The 17,971-nt window shown below is 42.6% G+C and overlaps 1 protein-coding gene across 3 annotated transcripts in view; it reads right to left on the reverse strand.

Moving 5' to 3' along the window:
- Positions 1-12,509, reverse strand: part of LOC121575158 (transmembrane protein 198-like) — a 30,091-nt gene extending 17,582 nt beyond the window's left edge. The window contains exon 1 of one of the 3 annotated variants that reach the window (XM_041888067.2): positions 11,969-12,509. Coding sequence is in view for 1 of the 3 variants with exons in the window: in XM_045223023.1 (XP_045078958.1) it covers positions 10,907-10,914 (8 nt within the window). In the remaining 2 variants the exon portion in view is untranslated. Of the gene's footprint in view, positions 1-10,906; positions 11,062-11,968 lie in introns of those variants that run through there. The other 2 variants (XM_045223024.1, XM_045223023.1) reach the window with 2 other exon arrangements.
- Between the last annotated feature and the right edge of the window lie 5,462 nt (positions 12,510-17,971).

The following is a 17,971-nucleotide window of genomic DNA, read 5'->3' on the forward strand; positions in this document are numbered from 1 at the left end:
ACAAGGCCGGAAACTTTAACCTCAAAACCTCTGACCCCTAACCCCACTTCCCCCTCTGCTCTCTCATTGGTAGGAAGCTGTGGCCCAGAAGAAGAAGTGGAGATCAGTGGCAGGGCTGTTTTGGAGGTGACCCTACCCTGAGGGCAGGAAACAGAGCAGGAAGAGGAGAGTTGGATTTGGAGGCTGGAGCGTCAACACCAAGACTGATTAACTGACTGGTTAAATCTAGTTTCAAGTTTCAAAGTTTATTTGCCACGTGCACAGGATGCACGTGTAAAACAGTACAGTGAAATGATTACATTGAGAGCTCTTTCCCAACAATGCAGTGATAATAATAATAATATAGATAATAATAGAAAATAGAATAAAACATTACAATTAAAATAAAACCCACACAAGAACTACAATGTGAGTTGAAGAAACACGAGAATGCAAGTATATACAGGTCAGTGCCAGTACCTTATTCAATGTGCACTGGAGTAGTTGAGGTGGGTTTATACAAAAAAAGTGACTGATAGTAGGGCCAAAGACGTCCAGTGTCAAGAGTTTTAAATGTACAATGTTTTTACTGCAAGCATTTTAACATTTTAGTCATTTAGCAGACGCCCTTATCCAGAGCGACTTACCGTTAGTGAGTGCATACATTTTCATACTGGCCCCCCGTGGAAACGAACCCACAACCCTGGCGTTGCAAGCGCCATGCTCTACCAACTGAGCTACAGGGCACTTATTTTAGTCTTTCCTCTATTTTTTCAAACTTATGGGCGATTCACAATATATACAGTATCTAGATTTTTGATACGTTTTGTTGTACAATTAAAAGTAAAATACACTGTATTTCAAACAGTAAGCAATAATCTAATGAATTCAGGGCTTGTGAAATTATACCTAGGCCACAACCAATAATCACTGATCTGGCTTTCAAGTCTGTCTATGAAAATGTCATTTTTGTTACAAATTTAACCAGAACCATGCATAATGCACATTTACTAATAATGACTAACTTCTTATAGCAGACATTATAGAAAATTAACACAGGTCTCATAAACAATCTCTCAAGCACAAGCCCACTGCTAGTGAGTAGCCAGCTAATCTTTATATTTCACCCTTCTGTCCGTCTCTAACTTTTTGAACAGCATGCTAGCCTGTCCACTTTTCAGATGTTGAAATCAAGTGGCCTATCTTATTTCTCAGAATGAGAACGAGTTGACAATTCCTTAGATAATTGTGTTTTATGCTTATTGCACATTCATAAAAAACAGACTAGAAAGCTAGCATAGCAGTCTTTGGCTAAAATGCTGCTAGCGGTACGTGACAAACTGAGTATAAATTTTCCAGAATCAATGTTCATTGATCCTCCTGTTTTAGTAATCTGCTCTATGTGCAATTTGAGAAGTTGAGACATAAAAAGGGTATCGTTAGAAAGGTTAACTTCTCCTCTATTACAGTAAAATAATGTCTCAATGTCTTTCAGTGTCCATATGACCGCTTGTCAGAGAGGAAGAAGTGATCTCTCATCTTTGTTGTTGGCAGGGGGAGGGGCTTGCTGTGTGTGTTGGTAAAGGGGAAGGTGCACAGTCACAGCAGAAGTGGCGAAGGAGACGAGACCAAATAGACAACATGAGAACAATATACTAATGGTTATACTGTATATACATGTAAACTGGAGTAATTGTGACCAGTAGCAGGATAAATAATGTTAATGGCAATCAATGGGCAGCAGCATAATGGATAAATAAATGTAATCAATTAAAATTTTAGCTGCAGCGTAGGTTCTGTCTGAGTGGGTAGAGACCTGAGGATGGACATAAGGTCAGTGTGGATAGTCTGTGGGAGAGGGAGAGCAGCAGTTGTTAGTCACGGCCAGGGGATAGAAGCTGTTTAGAAATGTGGATCCAATGGGTTACAGGGTATAGCTCCAATAGGATCACAACATAACAGACTCATATAGAACTTCTGTGATATTGTTTTGAATGCCTTGGCTATTAGAACATGTTGACCATGAGTTCAGCTGCATTTGTTTTTGTCGGTTATCATCTCTAAACAATTCAAATAAAACATTCCACCCTCAGTCCACATGTTCAAAATGATCTCGGAACTAATGATAATGATTGTGTTTATATGGGCCTTTCATCCATGGATCCAGATGCACTCACTCATGCTCTAATGTCGGAGACACTCTATGATATCAACATTCACCGCTGAGTGGTAGAAACAATGAGAGAATGCTCTCTGGCTAGCAACTTGATCACAACTTGTGTACAAACAAAGCCCCTTTTTTAATGTGGTCAAATAGGTCAAATACGCTCTCTGGGTAGATTTACAAATCCTCCTGAATTTCAATAACCCCTCTCACTGACCTGTCTGAAACTATACTTTCATGTTGAAACCTGGTCACGAATTATTTATAATCAAATCAAATATAGAAATGAAAGACATGTTGATCTATTGTGCACCGAGACCTCTTCCATTTTGTTTCTTATGAAGTCAAATTGCTGCACTAAATATACCTTGTCGTTACTAAATTGATCTTGTCGTTCTTGAGGAATGCTAAAAAGATTACAGGCAGTCCTGACGAGTGAATGGCTGTTTTGAGCAGAGAATGAAAACATGAAAATCCCGCTTTTAAATCAGGCTGTTCCATTTGGGAGCTCATTTGACAGGAAATGAAGAGACAAAACAGGGAGCAAATGAGCTGCACCCCACATGAGATGTGACAGTGTTTGACAGAGGTCTACCGAGAGACAGCCACAGACAGCCTCGCTTTTATCTCTTATAAGGCAAAGAATAGACACTATGTTCTATTGAGGAGGAACATAAATACCATGGTTACAAGTCATTAAGTGCATTTTCTCCGATTTTTTATCATGAGTAGACCCCTATGGTAAACCACAGATCTATGATAAACTTTACTCATCCACGCTGACTAAGGAAGGAAACATGAAACGAGAATGGATTGAATGACCTACCAGCCCTAAAGACCTCATTATGCCTCTTCTACACTCCTTTCACATCCTCACATTCAGAATTTTTTCTGAAGTTGGTGATAAAGCCACAGCTCGCCACCATTCTCTCTCTCAGACTGTCTCTGTCTCTCTTCTCCCTAAATCTCTGACCAGTGCCTCGCAAACAACACTTTGTTCCTCAAGAGTAAATGAGGCAGAGGGGGGGGGACTTGCAGTGATTTTGGCACTGTTGCACTCTTTCCTACCTCCCTCCTACTCCCCTCCCTCCATGCCTCCAGCCTTCATTCAGCCAGGCTTGGCCGAGAGCAGAGAGCTCTCCCCATGAATGTCCCCACTGTTTTCTGGACCCTACAGTGCTCTCCAAAGAGAGTGAGAGCGAGAGAGAGTGAATTTAGGTTGTAAACCCTTCAGAAAGTAGTAATTACAGAGTGAGAATGTATAGGAAGTGATTTGAGGGGCAGTAGCTTTACAACAACGCCTAACACTGACATGCACTCTAAGACCACTGACCTTTCAAACATGTACAGATGTTCCAAAATAACAAACCTCTGTAAAGTCATCATAAAAGATCATACATGACTATCCAACCCCCCAAACCATTTGGTATTTTATTAGGATCTCCATTAGCTGTAGCGAAAGCAGCAGCTACTCTTCCTGGGGTCCACACAAAAACATAAAACATGCCATAATACAGAACATTAATAAACAAGAACAGAACTACATCAATTAAAAAGTATCTACTTTGCAACTCCTATGTAGTCTATACATTTCTTCACTTACAGACAAGCAAGTACCTGTGAAAACTGTCTCCGATGGTGTACACATCTTTTATATTATATCTGAATGAGTTTCCAGGAAACCCACTGTTTAACACATGGTCTAACACAGTCTAGCCCTTTAAATATTCTAATAGTTGTATCAGTCTCAGAGAGAGTTCCTATTCTCCATCAAGCCCTTCCACTCTGCGCTTGCCTTTGAGAAAAGCCCAGACAATGGAGGCCTTTCAACTCTGATTGTAGAGAGCTCCTTACAAAAAAGGAAGAAAGCGTACAGTAACAGAGAAACAATGAGAGGCCTTTTCGAGAGGCAGAGTCACATGTGTATGATACACGCGGACACACGTAGACACACCCTACTTCCACGCGTGCTCTCACGCATGTTCCAACACACCTCTCACTAACACCCACACAGACTTGCAGATTCAAGGCACAGGCACACGTGCGTATGCGCGCGTATGCACACGTATGCACACGTATGCACACAGATGCACACACACACACACACACACACAAAATCTGCATCAACAGACCCACATGTCACGCACCCACACACTCATGCAAATACACAAACTCCAATCCACACATTCTAATTATCCCCACCCATGCACATCAAAAATTCCATGTTTATACAAATGGGGATTCTTTTTCGACAGACTGGCAATGTGAATGTAGTTCAGAGCCAGATATGCCCTCCATCTCCATTATAATTCCAATCAGTTGTTAAATAGCCTACAACAAGTGAAATGGACTGTAATAACAATATCTGATTATTTGGATAGTAAATGTAGTGTACTTATCATTAAAGTAAAAGGGTGATGATGGTCTTTGTGAGAGCAAACATCCAACATAAGAATTAGGTCTACACGTCACACAGTTTAGAGCTACTAGACTAGAAGAAAGGATTTAAGACATAATGATATAGAGAGTCATTACAAGGCCAGATTAGGTGGAGTGCGAGGGAGTCACTATGAACACAAAAACCAGTGAGTGGATCCCTAGCCACAGCAAGTGGAAAAGATTCACCTAAATGTTGAGGTCAGTCAGGTTTGAATGTTAAGCTGTAATAGCTCAGCTCAAACATTGCATATATTTGTGGAACTCATTTCTTTAGCTGTCAAGACCACAACATTCTGCTCAGGTAATGTTCAAATCTAATGGCACTGTAAATGTTAGCCTGCTAAGTTAAGATACTAACTGTAAGTAACAGAGATGAGGTGAAGGCCCTGAGAGTGTGTTGCCAGGAAAATAACCTCTCCCGCAATGTTGACAAAACAAAGGAGCTGATCGTGGACTTCAGGAAACAGCAGAGGGAGCACGCCCAATCTACATCGACAGGACCGCTGTGGAGAAGGTGGAAAGCTTCAAGTTCCTCGGCGTACACATCACTGACGATCTGAAATGGTCCACCCACACAGACAGTGTGGTGAAGAAGGTGCAACAGCGCCTCTTCAACCTCAGGAGGCTGAAGAAATTTGGCTTGGCACCTATAACCCTCACAAACTTTTAAAGATGCACAATTGAGAGCATCCTGTCGGGCCGTATCACCGCCTGGTACGGCAACTGCACTGCCCACAACCGCAGGGCTCTCCAGAGGGTAGTGCGGTTTTCCCAACGCATCACCGGGGGCAAACTACCTGCCCTCCATGACACCTACGGCACCCAATGTCACAGGAAAGCCAAAAAGATCATCAAGGACAACAACCACCCGAGTCACTGCCTGTTCACCCCGTTATCATCCAGAAGGCGAGGTCAGTACAGGTGCATCAAAGCTGGGACCAAGAGACTAAAAAACAGCTTCTATCTCAAGGCCATCAGACTGTTAAATAGCCATCACTAGGCGGCTTCCACCCACTTACGTAACCCTGCACCTTAGAGGCTGCTGCCCCATGTACATATACTTGAAATTACTGCCCACTTTAATAATGGAACACTAGTCACTCTAATAATGTTTACATATTTTTGCTTTACTCATCTGTATATACTGTATTCTATTCTACTGTATTTTAGTCTATGCCACTCCGACACTGCTCATCCTAATATTTATAATATTTATATATTCCTTAATTCCATTATTTTACTTTTAGGTTGTGTGTATTGTGTATATTGTTGTCAAATGTTAGATATACTTGTCACGCCCTGGCTCTGGGGACTCTGAAATGTTGAGCCAGGGTGTGTAGTTTTTGTGTTATATTTTCTATGTTTATGTTCTAGATCGTTTAGATCTATGTTGGCCAGGGTGGTTCCCAATCAGAGGCAGCTGTATCTCGTTGTCTCTGATTGGGGCCAATACTTAGGCAGCCTGTTTGGCACTAGTCGGGGTGGGATCTTGTTCCGTTAAGGTTTGTTTTGTGTAACCTAGGACTTCACGTTTCGTTTGTTTGTCGTGTGTTAAGTACTTAATAAAATGTACGCTTATCACGCTGCGCCTTGGTCCGTATCTTCCATAAACGATCGTGACAATACTGCACTGTTGGAGCTAGAAACACAAGCATTTCGCTACACCCGCAATAACATCTGCTAACTGTAAGTCGCTCTGGATAAGAGAGTCTGCTAAATGATTGAAATGTAAATGTAAAAACATATGTGTATGTGACAAATTTGATTTGATTTGATAACCGTTGAATGGTCCTTGTATAAATGTATCTGAAGAGTTGAATCAAATTGATATTGAGTTGCAACCACTTTTGCCTTCAGAACAGCCTCAATTCGTCGGGGCATGGACTCTACATGGTGTCGAAAGCTTTCCACAGGGATGCTGGCCCATGTTGACTACAATACTTCCCACAGTTGTGTCAAGATGGCTGGATGTCCTTTGGGTAGTGGACCATTCTTGATTCACATGGGAAACTGTTGAGCGTGAAAAACCCAGCAGCGTTGCAGTTCTTGACACACACAAACCGGTGTGCCTGGCACCTACTACCATACCCCGTTCAAAGGCACTTCAATATTTTGTCTTGCCCATTCACCCTCTGAATGGCACACATACACAATCCATGTCTCAATTGTTTCAAGGCTTAAAAATCCTTCTTTAACCTGTTTCCTCCCCTTCATCTACACTGATTGAAGTGGATTTAACAGGCGACATTAATAAGGGATCATAGCTTTCACCATGATTCACCTGGTCAGTCTATGTCATGGAAAGAGCAGGTATTCCTAATGTTTTGTACACTCAGTATACATATTACTTGTAGTAACAGCTAGACTCTATCTACTGTAGTGTGGAGTGGAGGGAGTGATGGGCCTTGAAGAGTTCACTATCCCACACTGCGTCTCTGTATCTCTGGTCCCTGCCACTTCCAGGTCAGCTCTGTCATTTATAGCAGCGCAGAGCAGCTCTTCTATTCCACCCAACGTCTGTCTGTCTGGTGCCAGGGTATAATTGTACCTCCTTATGGTCTCTCCCGTCCTAAAATATCTCCCATACCCCTCCTTCGTGTACACTACAAAGTTTATCTGGCATCCTCTTAGCCAAAAGAAAACAACATCACCCAATACTTTCAGTCTATGAATGGGTGTGAGTGGATCTCCAAGACCCCAAAAACCACCACTACCCCTCTTTTAGGTGCTCGGCTCGGTTAGTGAGACAACAGGACTCTTCCACACCCAAATACTTCTCCACCACCCCTCCTAGACTAATGCTACAGGACAAGACTCTGTCCATCTCCCAGCCTCATCCATCCACAACAAGCATCTCCTCTTGCCAACAAGGTTCAACATAGACTCTATTTCCAGGCTCTCTTAACTGTAGAGGCTCATTTGTGGGAGATCCTAGTGTGGTCAGTGTATAAATACACTCTGCCAGTGCAGGACCAACACAGTCCAGTACAGTAGAGTATAGGCTACTCCAGTGCAGTATGTTGCCTAAACCAGGCCTGGCAGAGCAATGCCTGACAACCATGGGATATGATGAAAATCAGGACAGTAACTCATTCAGTATTAGACGACTATGTTGTATTAGATGACTACGCTGCTGCTAAAATGATTATTAATTAGGACAAACACATTGTAGGGGAGAGTTGAGCCGCCCATGTAGATCATTTAAAGATTGTTCTATACTTCTGTTGGGGTCTCTATAAGCTTCAATATGAGGTCCTTAACCTAGCATGACAGTGCATCCTTGTAGCTGTGTGGACTAATCTAGTCAAAATGTTTGCTTTGGGGTAAATTGAGCCAATGGTTGAGCTAACGGCAAGTTGAGCAAATTGAAGTGTTTTCTTCTCAGGCGTCATGCAAGGCATTATCGCTTGGATATGAGGTAACAACAGGGCCTGGCCTATGTCAAAAGTGTTTTAAAAAAGTACCACGTTTTTGTTAGGTGTGAAGCCTGCATTAAAAGATGCTTAAAATAATTAAAAGACAAAAAAAGTGATTGTGATTGTGTTGAATTGTGTTTAGGAAATAAAGATAAACATGGTTTTAAAAAGGTAGTGGTAATATTTCATTCAGTACAGAAATGTGTAGGTGGCTTAACTTACCCCATACCTAGGGTTAGTTGTGCCAAGAGACTACTTTTTTTGGACAATCTATGTTTTCAAAACTGTAATGTTGACATGAATTCTGATTATTTCCAGGGATACACAACATCCTGAAATATATGTAGATATCTTTGTTAGAAAGAATACAGGTAAAACTTTATTTGGATAGTCCATCTGTAGATGCTCTACAGACTATCAGTAACATTTCAACTATCTACTTTCCCTAACACTAGCCCTAACCCTTATTCTAAACCTAACCCTAACCATAACCTTAGCAAGCAGTTGCTTATCAACAGAGAGTTTGTTGATAGTATGACCATTTACAGATGGCCAGAATACTATATTTCCATTGATGGCTCTATTGATTACTATATTTCCAGTGATGCTGAATGTAAAAAATGGCTCAATTTAGCCCACTCTCCCTACTGTGACTAGGAGTCAACACTTCATAGAGTGTGATAACATACAAGAACACTGCAGCCTCGATTCCTAGCCTAAATACTGTATAACTGAGGCTTTTCTCTATCAGAGTTCAAGGCGATAAAGTAGCCGAAATCCACATTACAGTACTACTGTGTCCCCTCTCTGAATTGCAAGGGGTTAAAGTGAAAGGCGCGAGTGGAGGGGTTAAACCAGGAATTAGGGGTAATCCCAGTACTTCTGGGGTACTAAAATAGAACTGCAGGAGACAGAGGCGTGTGGCCAGCCAGAGTAGGAATGCTAATCTGGGTTTTAGTCAAGGGTTCAGAGGATGGAGACATGGATCAAGTCATTGCACAGTGACAGGATATTACTGTACTATGTAGGCCTGCGCTTTCAAACAGAGCTAGCCTTGTTCGTCTGAGCTCTTGTCCTATGACCTAGGTACTTGAAGGTCTGTGACACAAAGAAGCTAGACAGTGAGACGGATTGAGGAGTAGACCATGTTGGGATTACTGAGACACAGTTCAGAATGTTACTTGGCATTATAATCAATGAAATGCATCTGGTAATAAACATTCCATGACAAATCTTGTTATCATGTGAGAGACTGCCCTTGTTTGCATATTCAAGGACGTCTGCTCTGTGCAGTCATTATATGCAACCAATTTTACCTTTACGGATATAGATACGGCAATAACATTACAGGGGACAAAACACTGGGATATCCAGACCCAGAACATGTCTATGAAAAGAGGTTAGAGGATCTATCAATCACAGGACTTCGCCTGAAATAGCCTGATGCTGAGAACGCGAGACAGGCTTGTCAGACCATGGAAAGTTAAACTTCAACAAATGTTCAGTTCTACAGGGCCTCCCAAGTGGCGCAGCGGTCTACGGCACTGCATCGCATTGCTTGAGGTGTCACTACAGACCCGGGTTCGATCCCAGGCTGTGAGGTGTCACTACAGACCCGGGAGACCCATGAGGCGGCACAGCGTCGTCCGGGTTATGGGAGGGTTTGGCTGGCCGGTATTTCCTTGTCCCATTGTGCTCTAGCGACTCCTTGTGGTGGGCTGTGCGCTTGCAAGCTGACTTCAGTTGCCAGATGGACAGTGTTTCCATTGGTGCTTCTGGGTTAAGCAAGCAGTGCAGCTTGGCATGGTTGTGTTTCAGAGGACGCATGGCTTTCGACCTTCACCTCTCCGAGGTGCAACAATGGGACAAGACTGTAACTACCAATTGGATATGGGTAAAAGTACAAATTGATTTATTTTATTTTTACACATTTAAAAAAATATAACAAAATGCCAACTCGGCAAAAAGGGCCAGGATATCCAACTGCATTACAGATCAACAGGACAGGGAGCATGCTTCGAATGCTGCACTCTCCAACCCCTCACTGATGGTATACCGCTTCCCCAGGCTTTGCAACAGCAGTCTTATTTAAACACGACCTCTCCCCGCCCCCCTCGCTCCTCCTCAGTCCTCCTACAGATTAAGAGACGCTAAGCTAACGTTGAGATATTTCAACTCTCTGATGGTTTATGTTGTTGGCCGGAACAAATGAGCATCGGCAGGGTTGACCTCTGCTACCACAGCTGATGGTCTCTAATGGGGGTGTGGAGTGGACAGTCAGTAAACACAGTAGAGTAGAGGACTTTTTTACTTCACATTGACACCACCAGTAGAAGAGTTTCCACAATAAGGCCAGGCCTGACTGACCAATGACTATTATGAATAACATAGTCTTCACTGGGTCAGGGCTACAATAAGGCCAGACAAGTGTGTCTCTCCTCTTACCTCTCCTTTCCATTCTGACCCTGTTTCAACCCTGGTCCTTAAGCAGAGCTGACGCCTCTCAGGTTGAAAATATCATCAACCTGTTCACCCTGGAAATACTCTGGGATAAAAATGCCATTGTGAAAATGGCTTTTGGAGAAAACCATGGATGGATTTCCAGTCACTATACATCTCACCTATGTACTCTCAGATCAGTGGTGGTGAGTGAAAGTAGACAATTAGGAAAGTAAAGTAGTTCAGAACGATTAGTCTTCTTTCTAGCCAGAGAGAACTAGGGAATTAGGACATCCATGGTGGCTGAGGCTGAGAAGGGCCCCTCCTGAGGTCAATACCAAGGCTGCTGGTTGGAGGGACCCAGAGAGTGATGAGGAGTGCTTCAGCGCTAATTAAAAGGTAAGAGTGGAAAAACAGCATGTACACAGTACACTAAAGGCCTTCAAAGACTAAGAGTTAAGTAACACACCCCAACATTTACCGTCTGCTCTTTCCTCCTCTCTTTGATCTGCCTCTCTCTCTTTCTCACTCCGGATCAGGGAAGGGCCCCATCTCTGCATTTTCCCAGGGTCGTTGAGGCAAAGCCATCTGGCCCTAGCTAGTCGACTGGCATTTTCTTGGGGGGGAGGGCGGGGCTAGCTGGGGGATGTGGGAGAGGGGAGAAAGCATTGAGGGGGGTGTTACTAGAGACGCTTTGTGACTCCTCTGCCACGGAGGGACACAAGCTATCATTACCCCCCTCACCCCCCCCAAAAAAAAACAGCTGACAAGGAGAAAATACATAACAATGCTTATCTGGTCAATAAGATAAGGGAATGCGCATGTCTGATCATGATAACATTTGTTAAAGATAACAATCAATCAACTTCAGGCTTTTCTCCATACAAAGGCTCCTCCTGTAGCTCAGTGCATGGCGCTTGCAACGCCAGGGTTGTGGGTTCGATTCCCACGGGGGGCCAGTATGAAAAAAGTATGAAAAATGTATGCACTCACTAACTGTAAGTTGCTCTGGATAAGTGTCTGCTAAATGACTAAAATGTAAATGTAAAGGCTAATTGCCCAAGTTGTTTACATTGTTATATTCTCTCTGATAGCCAAATAGGTTCTACTGAAATTATCTTGAGACTAAGCCCAGACATTCATTTACTGGAGAGTGACATCAAAAGGATACGATAAATTACTGAATTAATAAAACAAAAATGCAAGTTTAGCCTATACTTACTCTATGGAATTAATTATTAAAATCATGTTGCTGCCTTCAAAAGGGTGTATAGTCACTAAAACAAGTTTATGAACATCCCACAGCAGACTTCTTCAAACAGAAGGGAAAAGATACAATGTAACAGAAGAAGTTCTTCTGCAGGACCTACACTGTTACATTTCACAGTGGGATTCTGTTACATTGTATCTTTCTCCTGCTGTTTGAAGGAGCCTAAAATTGATACATTGAATTGTCTGCGGTGGGAGTATAATCCATCATAGCCAATGTAATTTACAATAATTTATTTATGCTGTGCAAAAGAACACTTACCGACTGCGAGCTGCTATATGGGTCTGTTTCCGTGAGAACTGTCAGGCATGAACACAACGGAAAACAAGAGAACATCGAGGCAGCAGTGGAAAAACAGGTTCCAATGCACATACAGTGAGCAAGAAAAGTCGCTTCACTGTTTTTACGACAAAAGTAGGCTATTCAAAAGGAATCAACCCCGTTCTCGTCTTCTTCAAAAACGGTCCAAAATTAAATCGGTCAGGCGTTATTTACAATCTCAACGGATGAGCTTGCGTGAACTTGAGCTCTTGGTTGATAATGTTTATTCATAAATTCCATGGCATTGTATTAACAATCTGTTTGTCAGTTGGCTAGCTAGTCACGTCTGCAAAAAGTTAGCTACAGCGAGCCAAATGTCTCTCCCTTCACCCCTTTTTCTTTACACACCCCCTCTTTCCCTCTCTCTGACGTGGACTCTATATCGATACCCAAGGGGTTCTAGTTCTCTCGAGATCTAAAGTCCTTTATTTTTAAATAGTATTTTTCTCCGCGAGAGAGTCCCTCTCTCTGTCCCTCTCCCCTCCAACGTCCAGACAACAGTTATTGCCGGTTGCATTCAAATTTGGGACTGGGGGGGGGGGGGTTAGAGGAAGGCTTGAATGGGAATGAGTTTGTTTTCTATAATAATAATAACAACAACAATAATAATAATAATAATAATAATAATAATAATAGAGAATAGAGAATAGAGTATAGAAAATATAGAAAATATTATAGATAATAGATAGGCTATAATAGATTATAAATGTCTAATAATTTACAGTAGGCATACTGCACTTTTGTGTGTGTCTGTGTGTGAGTATGTGTGTAAGAGAGAGAGAGAGAGAGAGATTTCAATAGAGCCTTGTTCTCTGGCGATTTTCTAATTGGGTGATTTGAACACAGACAATGTAAGCATACAAGACAATAAATTAGGAACAGGCAGGGGACCTGCTTGCACATGGGGGGATGGAGGGAGATATTGGCAAAATACTCTTGAAAAACAGCCTGGACTCCAACCCCACCTCCCAACCATCAAAAATCAACAGATAATTTTACACTTTCCATGTCAAACCTCAACCCTGTTCCTAACCCTACCACCACCACCCTCCTACTACACCTGGCCATAGAAGCCTTATCACCAGTAGCTTTACTACATTGAGGACTCTAACCCTTAACCCCTTTCTCATGACCTGGGGTTAATCTCAGCCTGAAAACCAACTGATTATAAATCAGTCACCCCACTAAAACAAAGCCTTACAACTTTTGCTTTTCAAAAGGTCCTCTGATTGTATATAATTATCTTGTTTTTAGGGGAGCAGTGTTCAAGGATGCAATATAATTTTAACTGAATTGTCTTTATACACAACCAATTTTAAGAGAAATATAAGTAAACATAGAACATTGCATTTTCTTGAGTCATATTTCTAAATTTTCCTAAATTCTACATCAAGCTCAAGAGGACATCTGCACGCAATGGCATACCTGTACTGTTCAAGAAGCTGAAGTACAGTATCATTCTGTGGTCAGTATTTGTTTGTAGTGTAGGTGTCGTCATTGTAACATTAAACCCTCATCTCTCTGTTCTGCAATGTTTATAAAGGTCTATGGCTCTATTTACTTCACCTGGGTTTGACTTGAAGCCATGTCATTTTGCATTCTTCTCTGTCAGCTCTGTGCAGTCCTGGGGTTCCAGTGCCATGAAAGACAGGCAGCATGGCCAAACGTAGAGTCTATAGGGGGTTGACGTGTCAGAGCAGTAGGTTAGTGTTCTGTACTGTAGCCTATACATATGGCACACATATGGGTACACAAGAAGAAGGGGGATTTGGTGTTCATGTTTACGAGGCATTCTGTTTGACTGGAGGTGCAAAGGCTTTGAACTGCCTATAAAACAACAGCTTTTCTGTACTGCAGCACAGGGAGGTGGGAGGTTCAGTCAATTTGAAGAGTAAATTAGTTCATGAGGGAACAGAACACTTCTAAAAAGAGAATCAAAGAACACAGCTAGATAACATCCCTACTTCTTGAAAATATCCTTCACAAAATATGCTCTTTCATACTTTTATACAGTCTTATAGACACCGGTTGACACTTCTCTTTTGATATTACAACTTGAAATATGTTGGTTTATTCACACTAATTTTTTTAAAACTAGCCAAGTCAATTAAGAACACATTTTTATTTACAATGACGGCCTGCAAAGAGGCAAAAGACCGGGGGCTGGGATTAAAAATATAAATGTATGACAAAACACACATCACGAGAAGAGAGACACCACAACACTACATAAAGAGAGACCTAAGACAACACCGCATGGGAGCAACACGTCAACAACATGGTAGCAGCACAACATGGTAGCAGCACAAACATGTTACAAACATTGTTAGGCACAGACTACAGCAAAGGGCAAATAGGTAGAGACAACAATACATCACGCGAAGCAGCCACAACTTTCAGTAAGAGTGTCCATGATTGAGTCTTTGAATGTAGAGATGGAGATAAAACTGTCCAGTTTGAGTGTTTTTTGCAGCTCGTTCCAGTCGCTAGCTGCAGCAAACTGAAAAGAGGAGCGACCCAGGAATGTGTGCGCTTTGGGGACCTTTAACAGAATGTGACTGGCAGAATGGGTGTTGTACAGTGAGGGAAAAAAGTATTTGATCCCCTGCTGATTTTGTACATTTGCCCACTGACAAATAAATTATCAGTCTATAATTTTAATGGTAGGTTTATTTGAACAGTGAGAGACAGAATAACAACAAAAAATCCAGAAAAACGCATGTCAAAATTTTTATTTATTTGCTTTTAATAGTGACCCCTCTCAATCAGAAAGATTTCTGGCTCCCAGGTGTCTTTTTATACAGGTAACGAGCTGAGATTAGGAGCACACTCTTAAAGGGAGTGCTCCTAATCTCAGCTTGTTACCTGTATAAAAGACACCTGTCCACAGAAGCAATCAATCAATCAGATTCCAAACTCTCCACCATGGCCAAGACCAAAGAGCTCTCCAAGGATGTCAGGGACAAGATTGTAGACCTACACCAGGCTGGAATGGGCTACAAGACCATCGCCAAGCAGCTTGGTGAGAAGGTGACAACAGTTGGTGCGATTATTTGCAAATGGAAGAAACACAAAGTAACTGTCAATCTCCCTCGGCCTGGGGCTTCATGCAAGATCTCACCTCGTGGAGTTGCAATGATCATGAGAACGGTGAGGAATCAGCCCAGAACTACACGGGAGGATCTTGTCAATGATCTCAAGGCAGCTGGGACCATAGTCACCAAGAAAACAATTGGTAACACACTACGCCGTGAAGGACTGAAATCCTGCAGTGCCCGCAAGGTCTCCCTGCTCAAGAAAGCACATATACAGGGCCGTCTGAAGTTTGCCAGTGAACATCTGAATGATTCAGAGGAGAACTAGGTGAAAGTGTTGTGGTCAGATGAGACCAAAATCGAGGTCTTTGGCATCAACTCAACTCGCCGTGTTTGGAGGAGGAGGAATGCTGCCTATGACCCCAAGAACACCACCTTCACCGTCAAACATGGAGGTGTAAACATTATGCTTTGGGGGTGTTTTTCTGCTAAGGGGACAGGACAACTTCACCACATCAAAGGGACGATGGACGGGGCCATGTCCCGTCAAATCTTGGGTGAGAACCTCCTTCTCTCAGCCAGGGCATTGAAAATGGGTCGTGGATGGGTATTCCAGCATGACAATGACCCAAAACACACGCCAAGGCAACAAAGGAGTGGCTCAAGAAGAAGCATATTAAGGTCCTCGAGTGGCCTAGCCAGTCTCCAGACCTTAATCCCATAGAAAATCTGTGGAGGGAGCTGAAGGTTTGAGTTGCCAAATGTCAGCCTCGAAACCTTAATGACTTGGAGAAGATCTGCAAAGAGGAGTGGCACAAAATCCCTCCTGAGATGTGTGCAAACCTGGTGGCCAACTACAAGAAACGTCTGACCTCTGTGATTGCCAACAAGGGTTTTGCCACCAAGTACTAAGTCATGTTTTGCAGAGGGGTCAAATACTTATTTCCCTCATTAAAATGCAAATAAATTTATAACATTTTTGACATGCGTTTTTCTGGATTTTTCTGTTGTTATTATGTCTCTCACTGTTCAAATAAACCTACCATTAAAATTATAGACTGATCTTGTCTTTGTCAGTGGGCAAACGTACAAAATCAGCAGGGGATCAAATACTTTTTTCCCTCACTGTATGTGGAGGATGAAGATTGCAGCAGGTATCTCAGATAGGGGGGGAGTGAGGCCTAAGAGGGTTTTGTAAATAAGCATCAACCAGTGGGTCTTGCGCCGGGTATACAGAGATGACTAGTTTACAGAGGAGTATAGAGTGCAGTGATGTGTCCTATAAGGAGCATTGGTGGCAAATCTGATGGCGGAATAGTAACGAACATCTAGCCGCTCAAGAGCACTCACCTTCCAATCTATAAATTAAGTCTCCGTAATCTAGCATGGGTAGGATGGTCATCTGAATCAGGGTTCGTTTGGCAGCTGGGGTGAAAGAGTAGCGATTACGATAAGAGGAAACCAAGTCTAGATTTAACCTTAGCCTGCAGCTTGGATATGTGCTGAGAGAAGGACAGTGTACCGTCTAGCCATACTCCCAGGTACTTGTATGCGGTGACTACCTCAAGCTCTAAACCCTAAGAGGTAGTAATCACACCGGTGGGGAGGGGGGCATTCTTCTTACCGAACCACATTACCTTTGTTTTGGAGGTGTTTAAGGGTAGAGAAAGCTTGTTGGACACCAAGAAAGCTTTGCTGTAGAGCGTTTAACACAAAATCCAGGGAGGGGCCAGCTGAGTATAAGACTGTATCATCTGCATATAAATGAATGAGAGAGCTTCCTACTGCCGGAGTTATGTTGTTGATGTAAATTCAGAAGAGCGTGGGGCCTAGGCTCAAGCCTTGGGGTATTCCCTTGGTGACAGGCAGTGGTTGAGACAACAGATGTTCTGACTTTACACACTGCACTCTTTGAGAGAGGTAGTTAGCAAACCAGGCCAAAGACCCCTCAGAGACACCAATACTCCTTAGCCGACCCACAAGAATGGAATGGTCTACTGTATCAAAAGCTTTGGCCAAGTCAATAAAAATAGCAGCACAACATTGCTTAGAATCAAGGGCAATGGTGAAATCATTTAGGACCTTTAAGATTGCAGTGAAACATCCATATCCTGAGCGGAAACCAGATTGCATACTGTAGAGAATACTATAGACATCCCCTAAAGTGTAACACATCAAAATAAACAGTTCATTCTATCATCTAGTATGCTACTCTACGGTTTCTTTACATCCCTCATTGCCCCAAAACATGTATAACAGGACACACAATCGTCGTGTTTGTACAGGCCCGGACCACTCCTGTGCCTCTCCCATCCCGACTCTGGATCTGTGGGATAGGGGCCTGACCGGATGCCAGCGACAGGAAGTGGCTAACATGCTCCAGATGTAAGGACCAGAGGGACAACCCCCACCGCAGCTGGGAAAGGTGGGAGATCGCAGGCCCTGACTGTAAACAGACTGGGATCCCTCTGAACCCACCCACCCTCTCCCTTCCTAACAGCAACAGGGTCTGGGGAAATAGAGATAGGTAAGTAGATGGGTAGAACCAGTAAAGAGACAGACAAATTAAGCCTACAGTTCAGAAGAGTTATTTTGCTCATTTGAGATAATTAACAAGGGGATAGTATGTAAAGCTTAGGGATCTTAAAATGTTTAAGGATTATGAAGAAAAAGGCATAAATGCTCATCTATTCAGTAGGAGAGAAATACTTTTAATATTGGTTCTTTCATCCACTGAAATATTTTCTGCTTTGCCCCTGAAAAAATCCACCAGGAAATTTGGAGAATCGACTCTATTCAGTAAAACAATTAAATGTGCCCCCTAGAGGTGAAAAGGGCACGGTGCTGGTGTGTGAAATCAGCAGGAGTGGATGAGTGTACTCCACAGACAACAAACTTTTCACTAACA

This window comes from Coregonus clupeaformis, chromosome 10 (assembly GCF_020615455.1).
Source record: "Coregonus clupeaformis isolate EN_2021a chromosome 10, ASM2061545v1, whole genome shotgun sequence".
NCBI classification, from domain to species: Eukaryota; Metazoa; Chordata; class Actinopteri; order Salmoniformes; family Salmonidae; genus Coregonus; species Coregonus clupeaformis.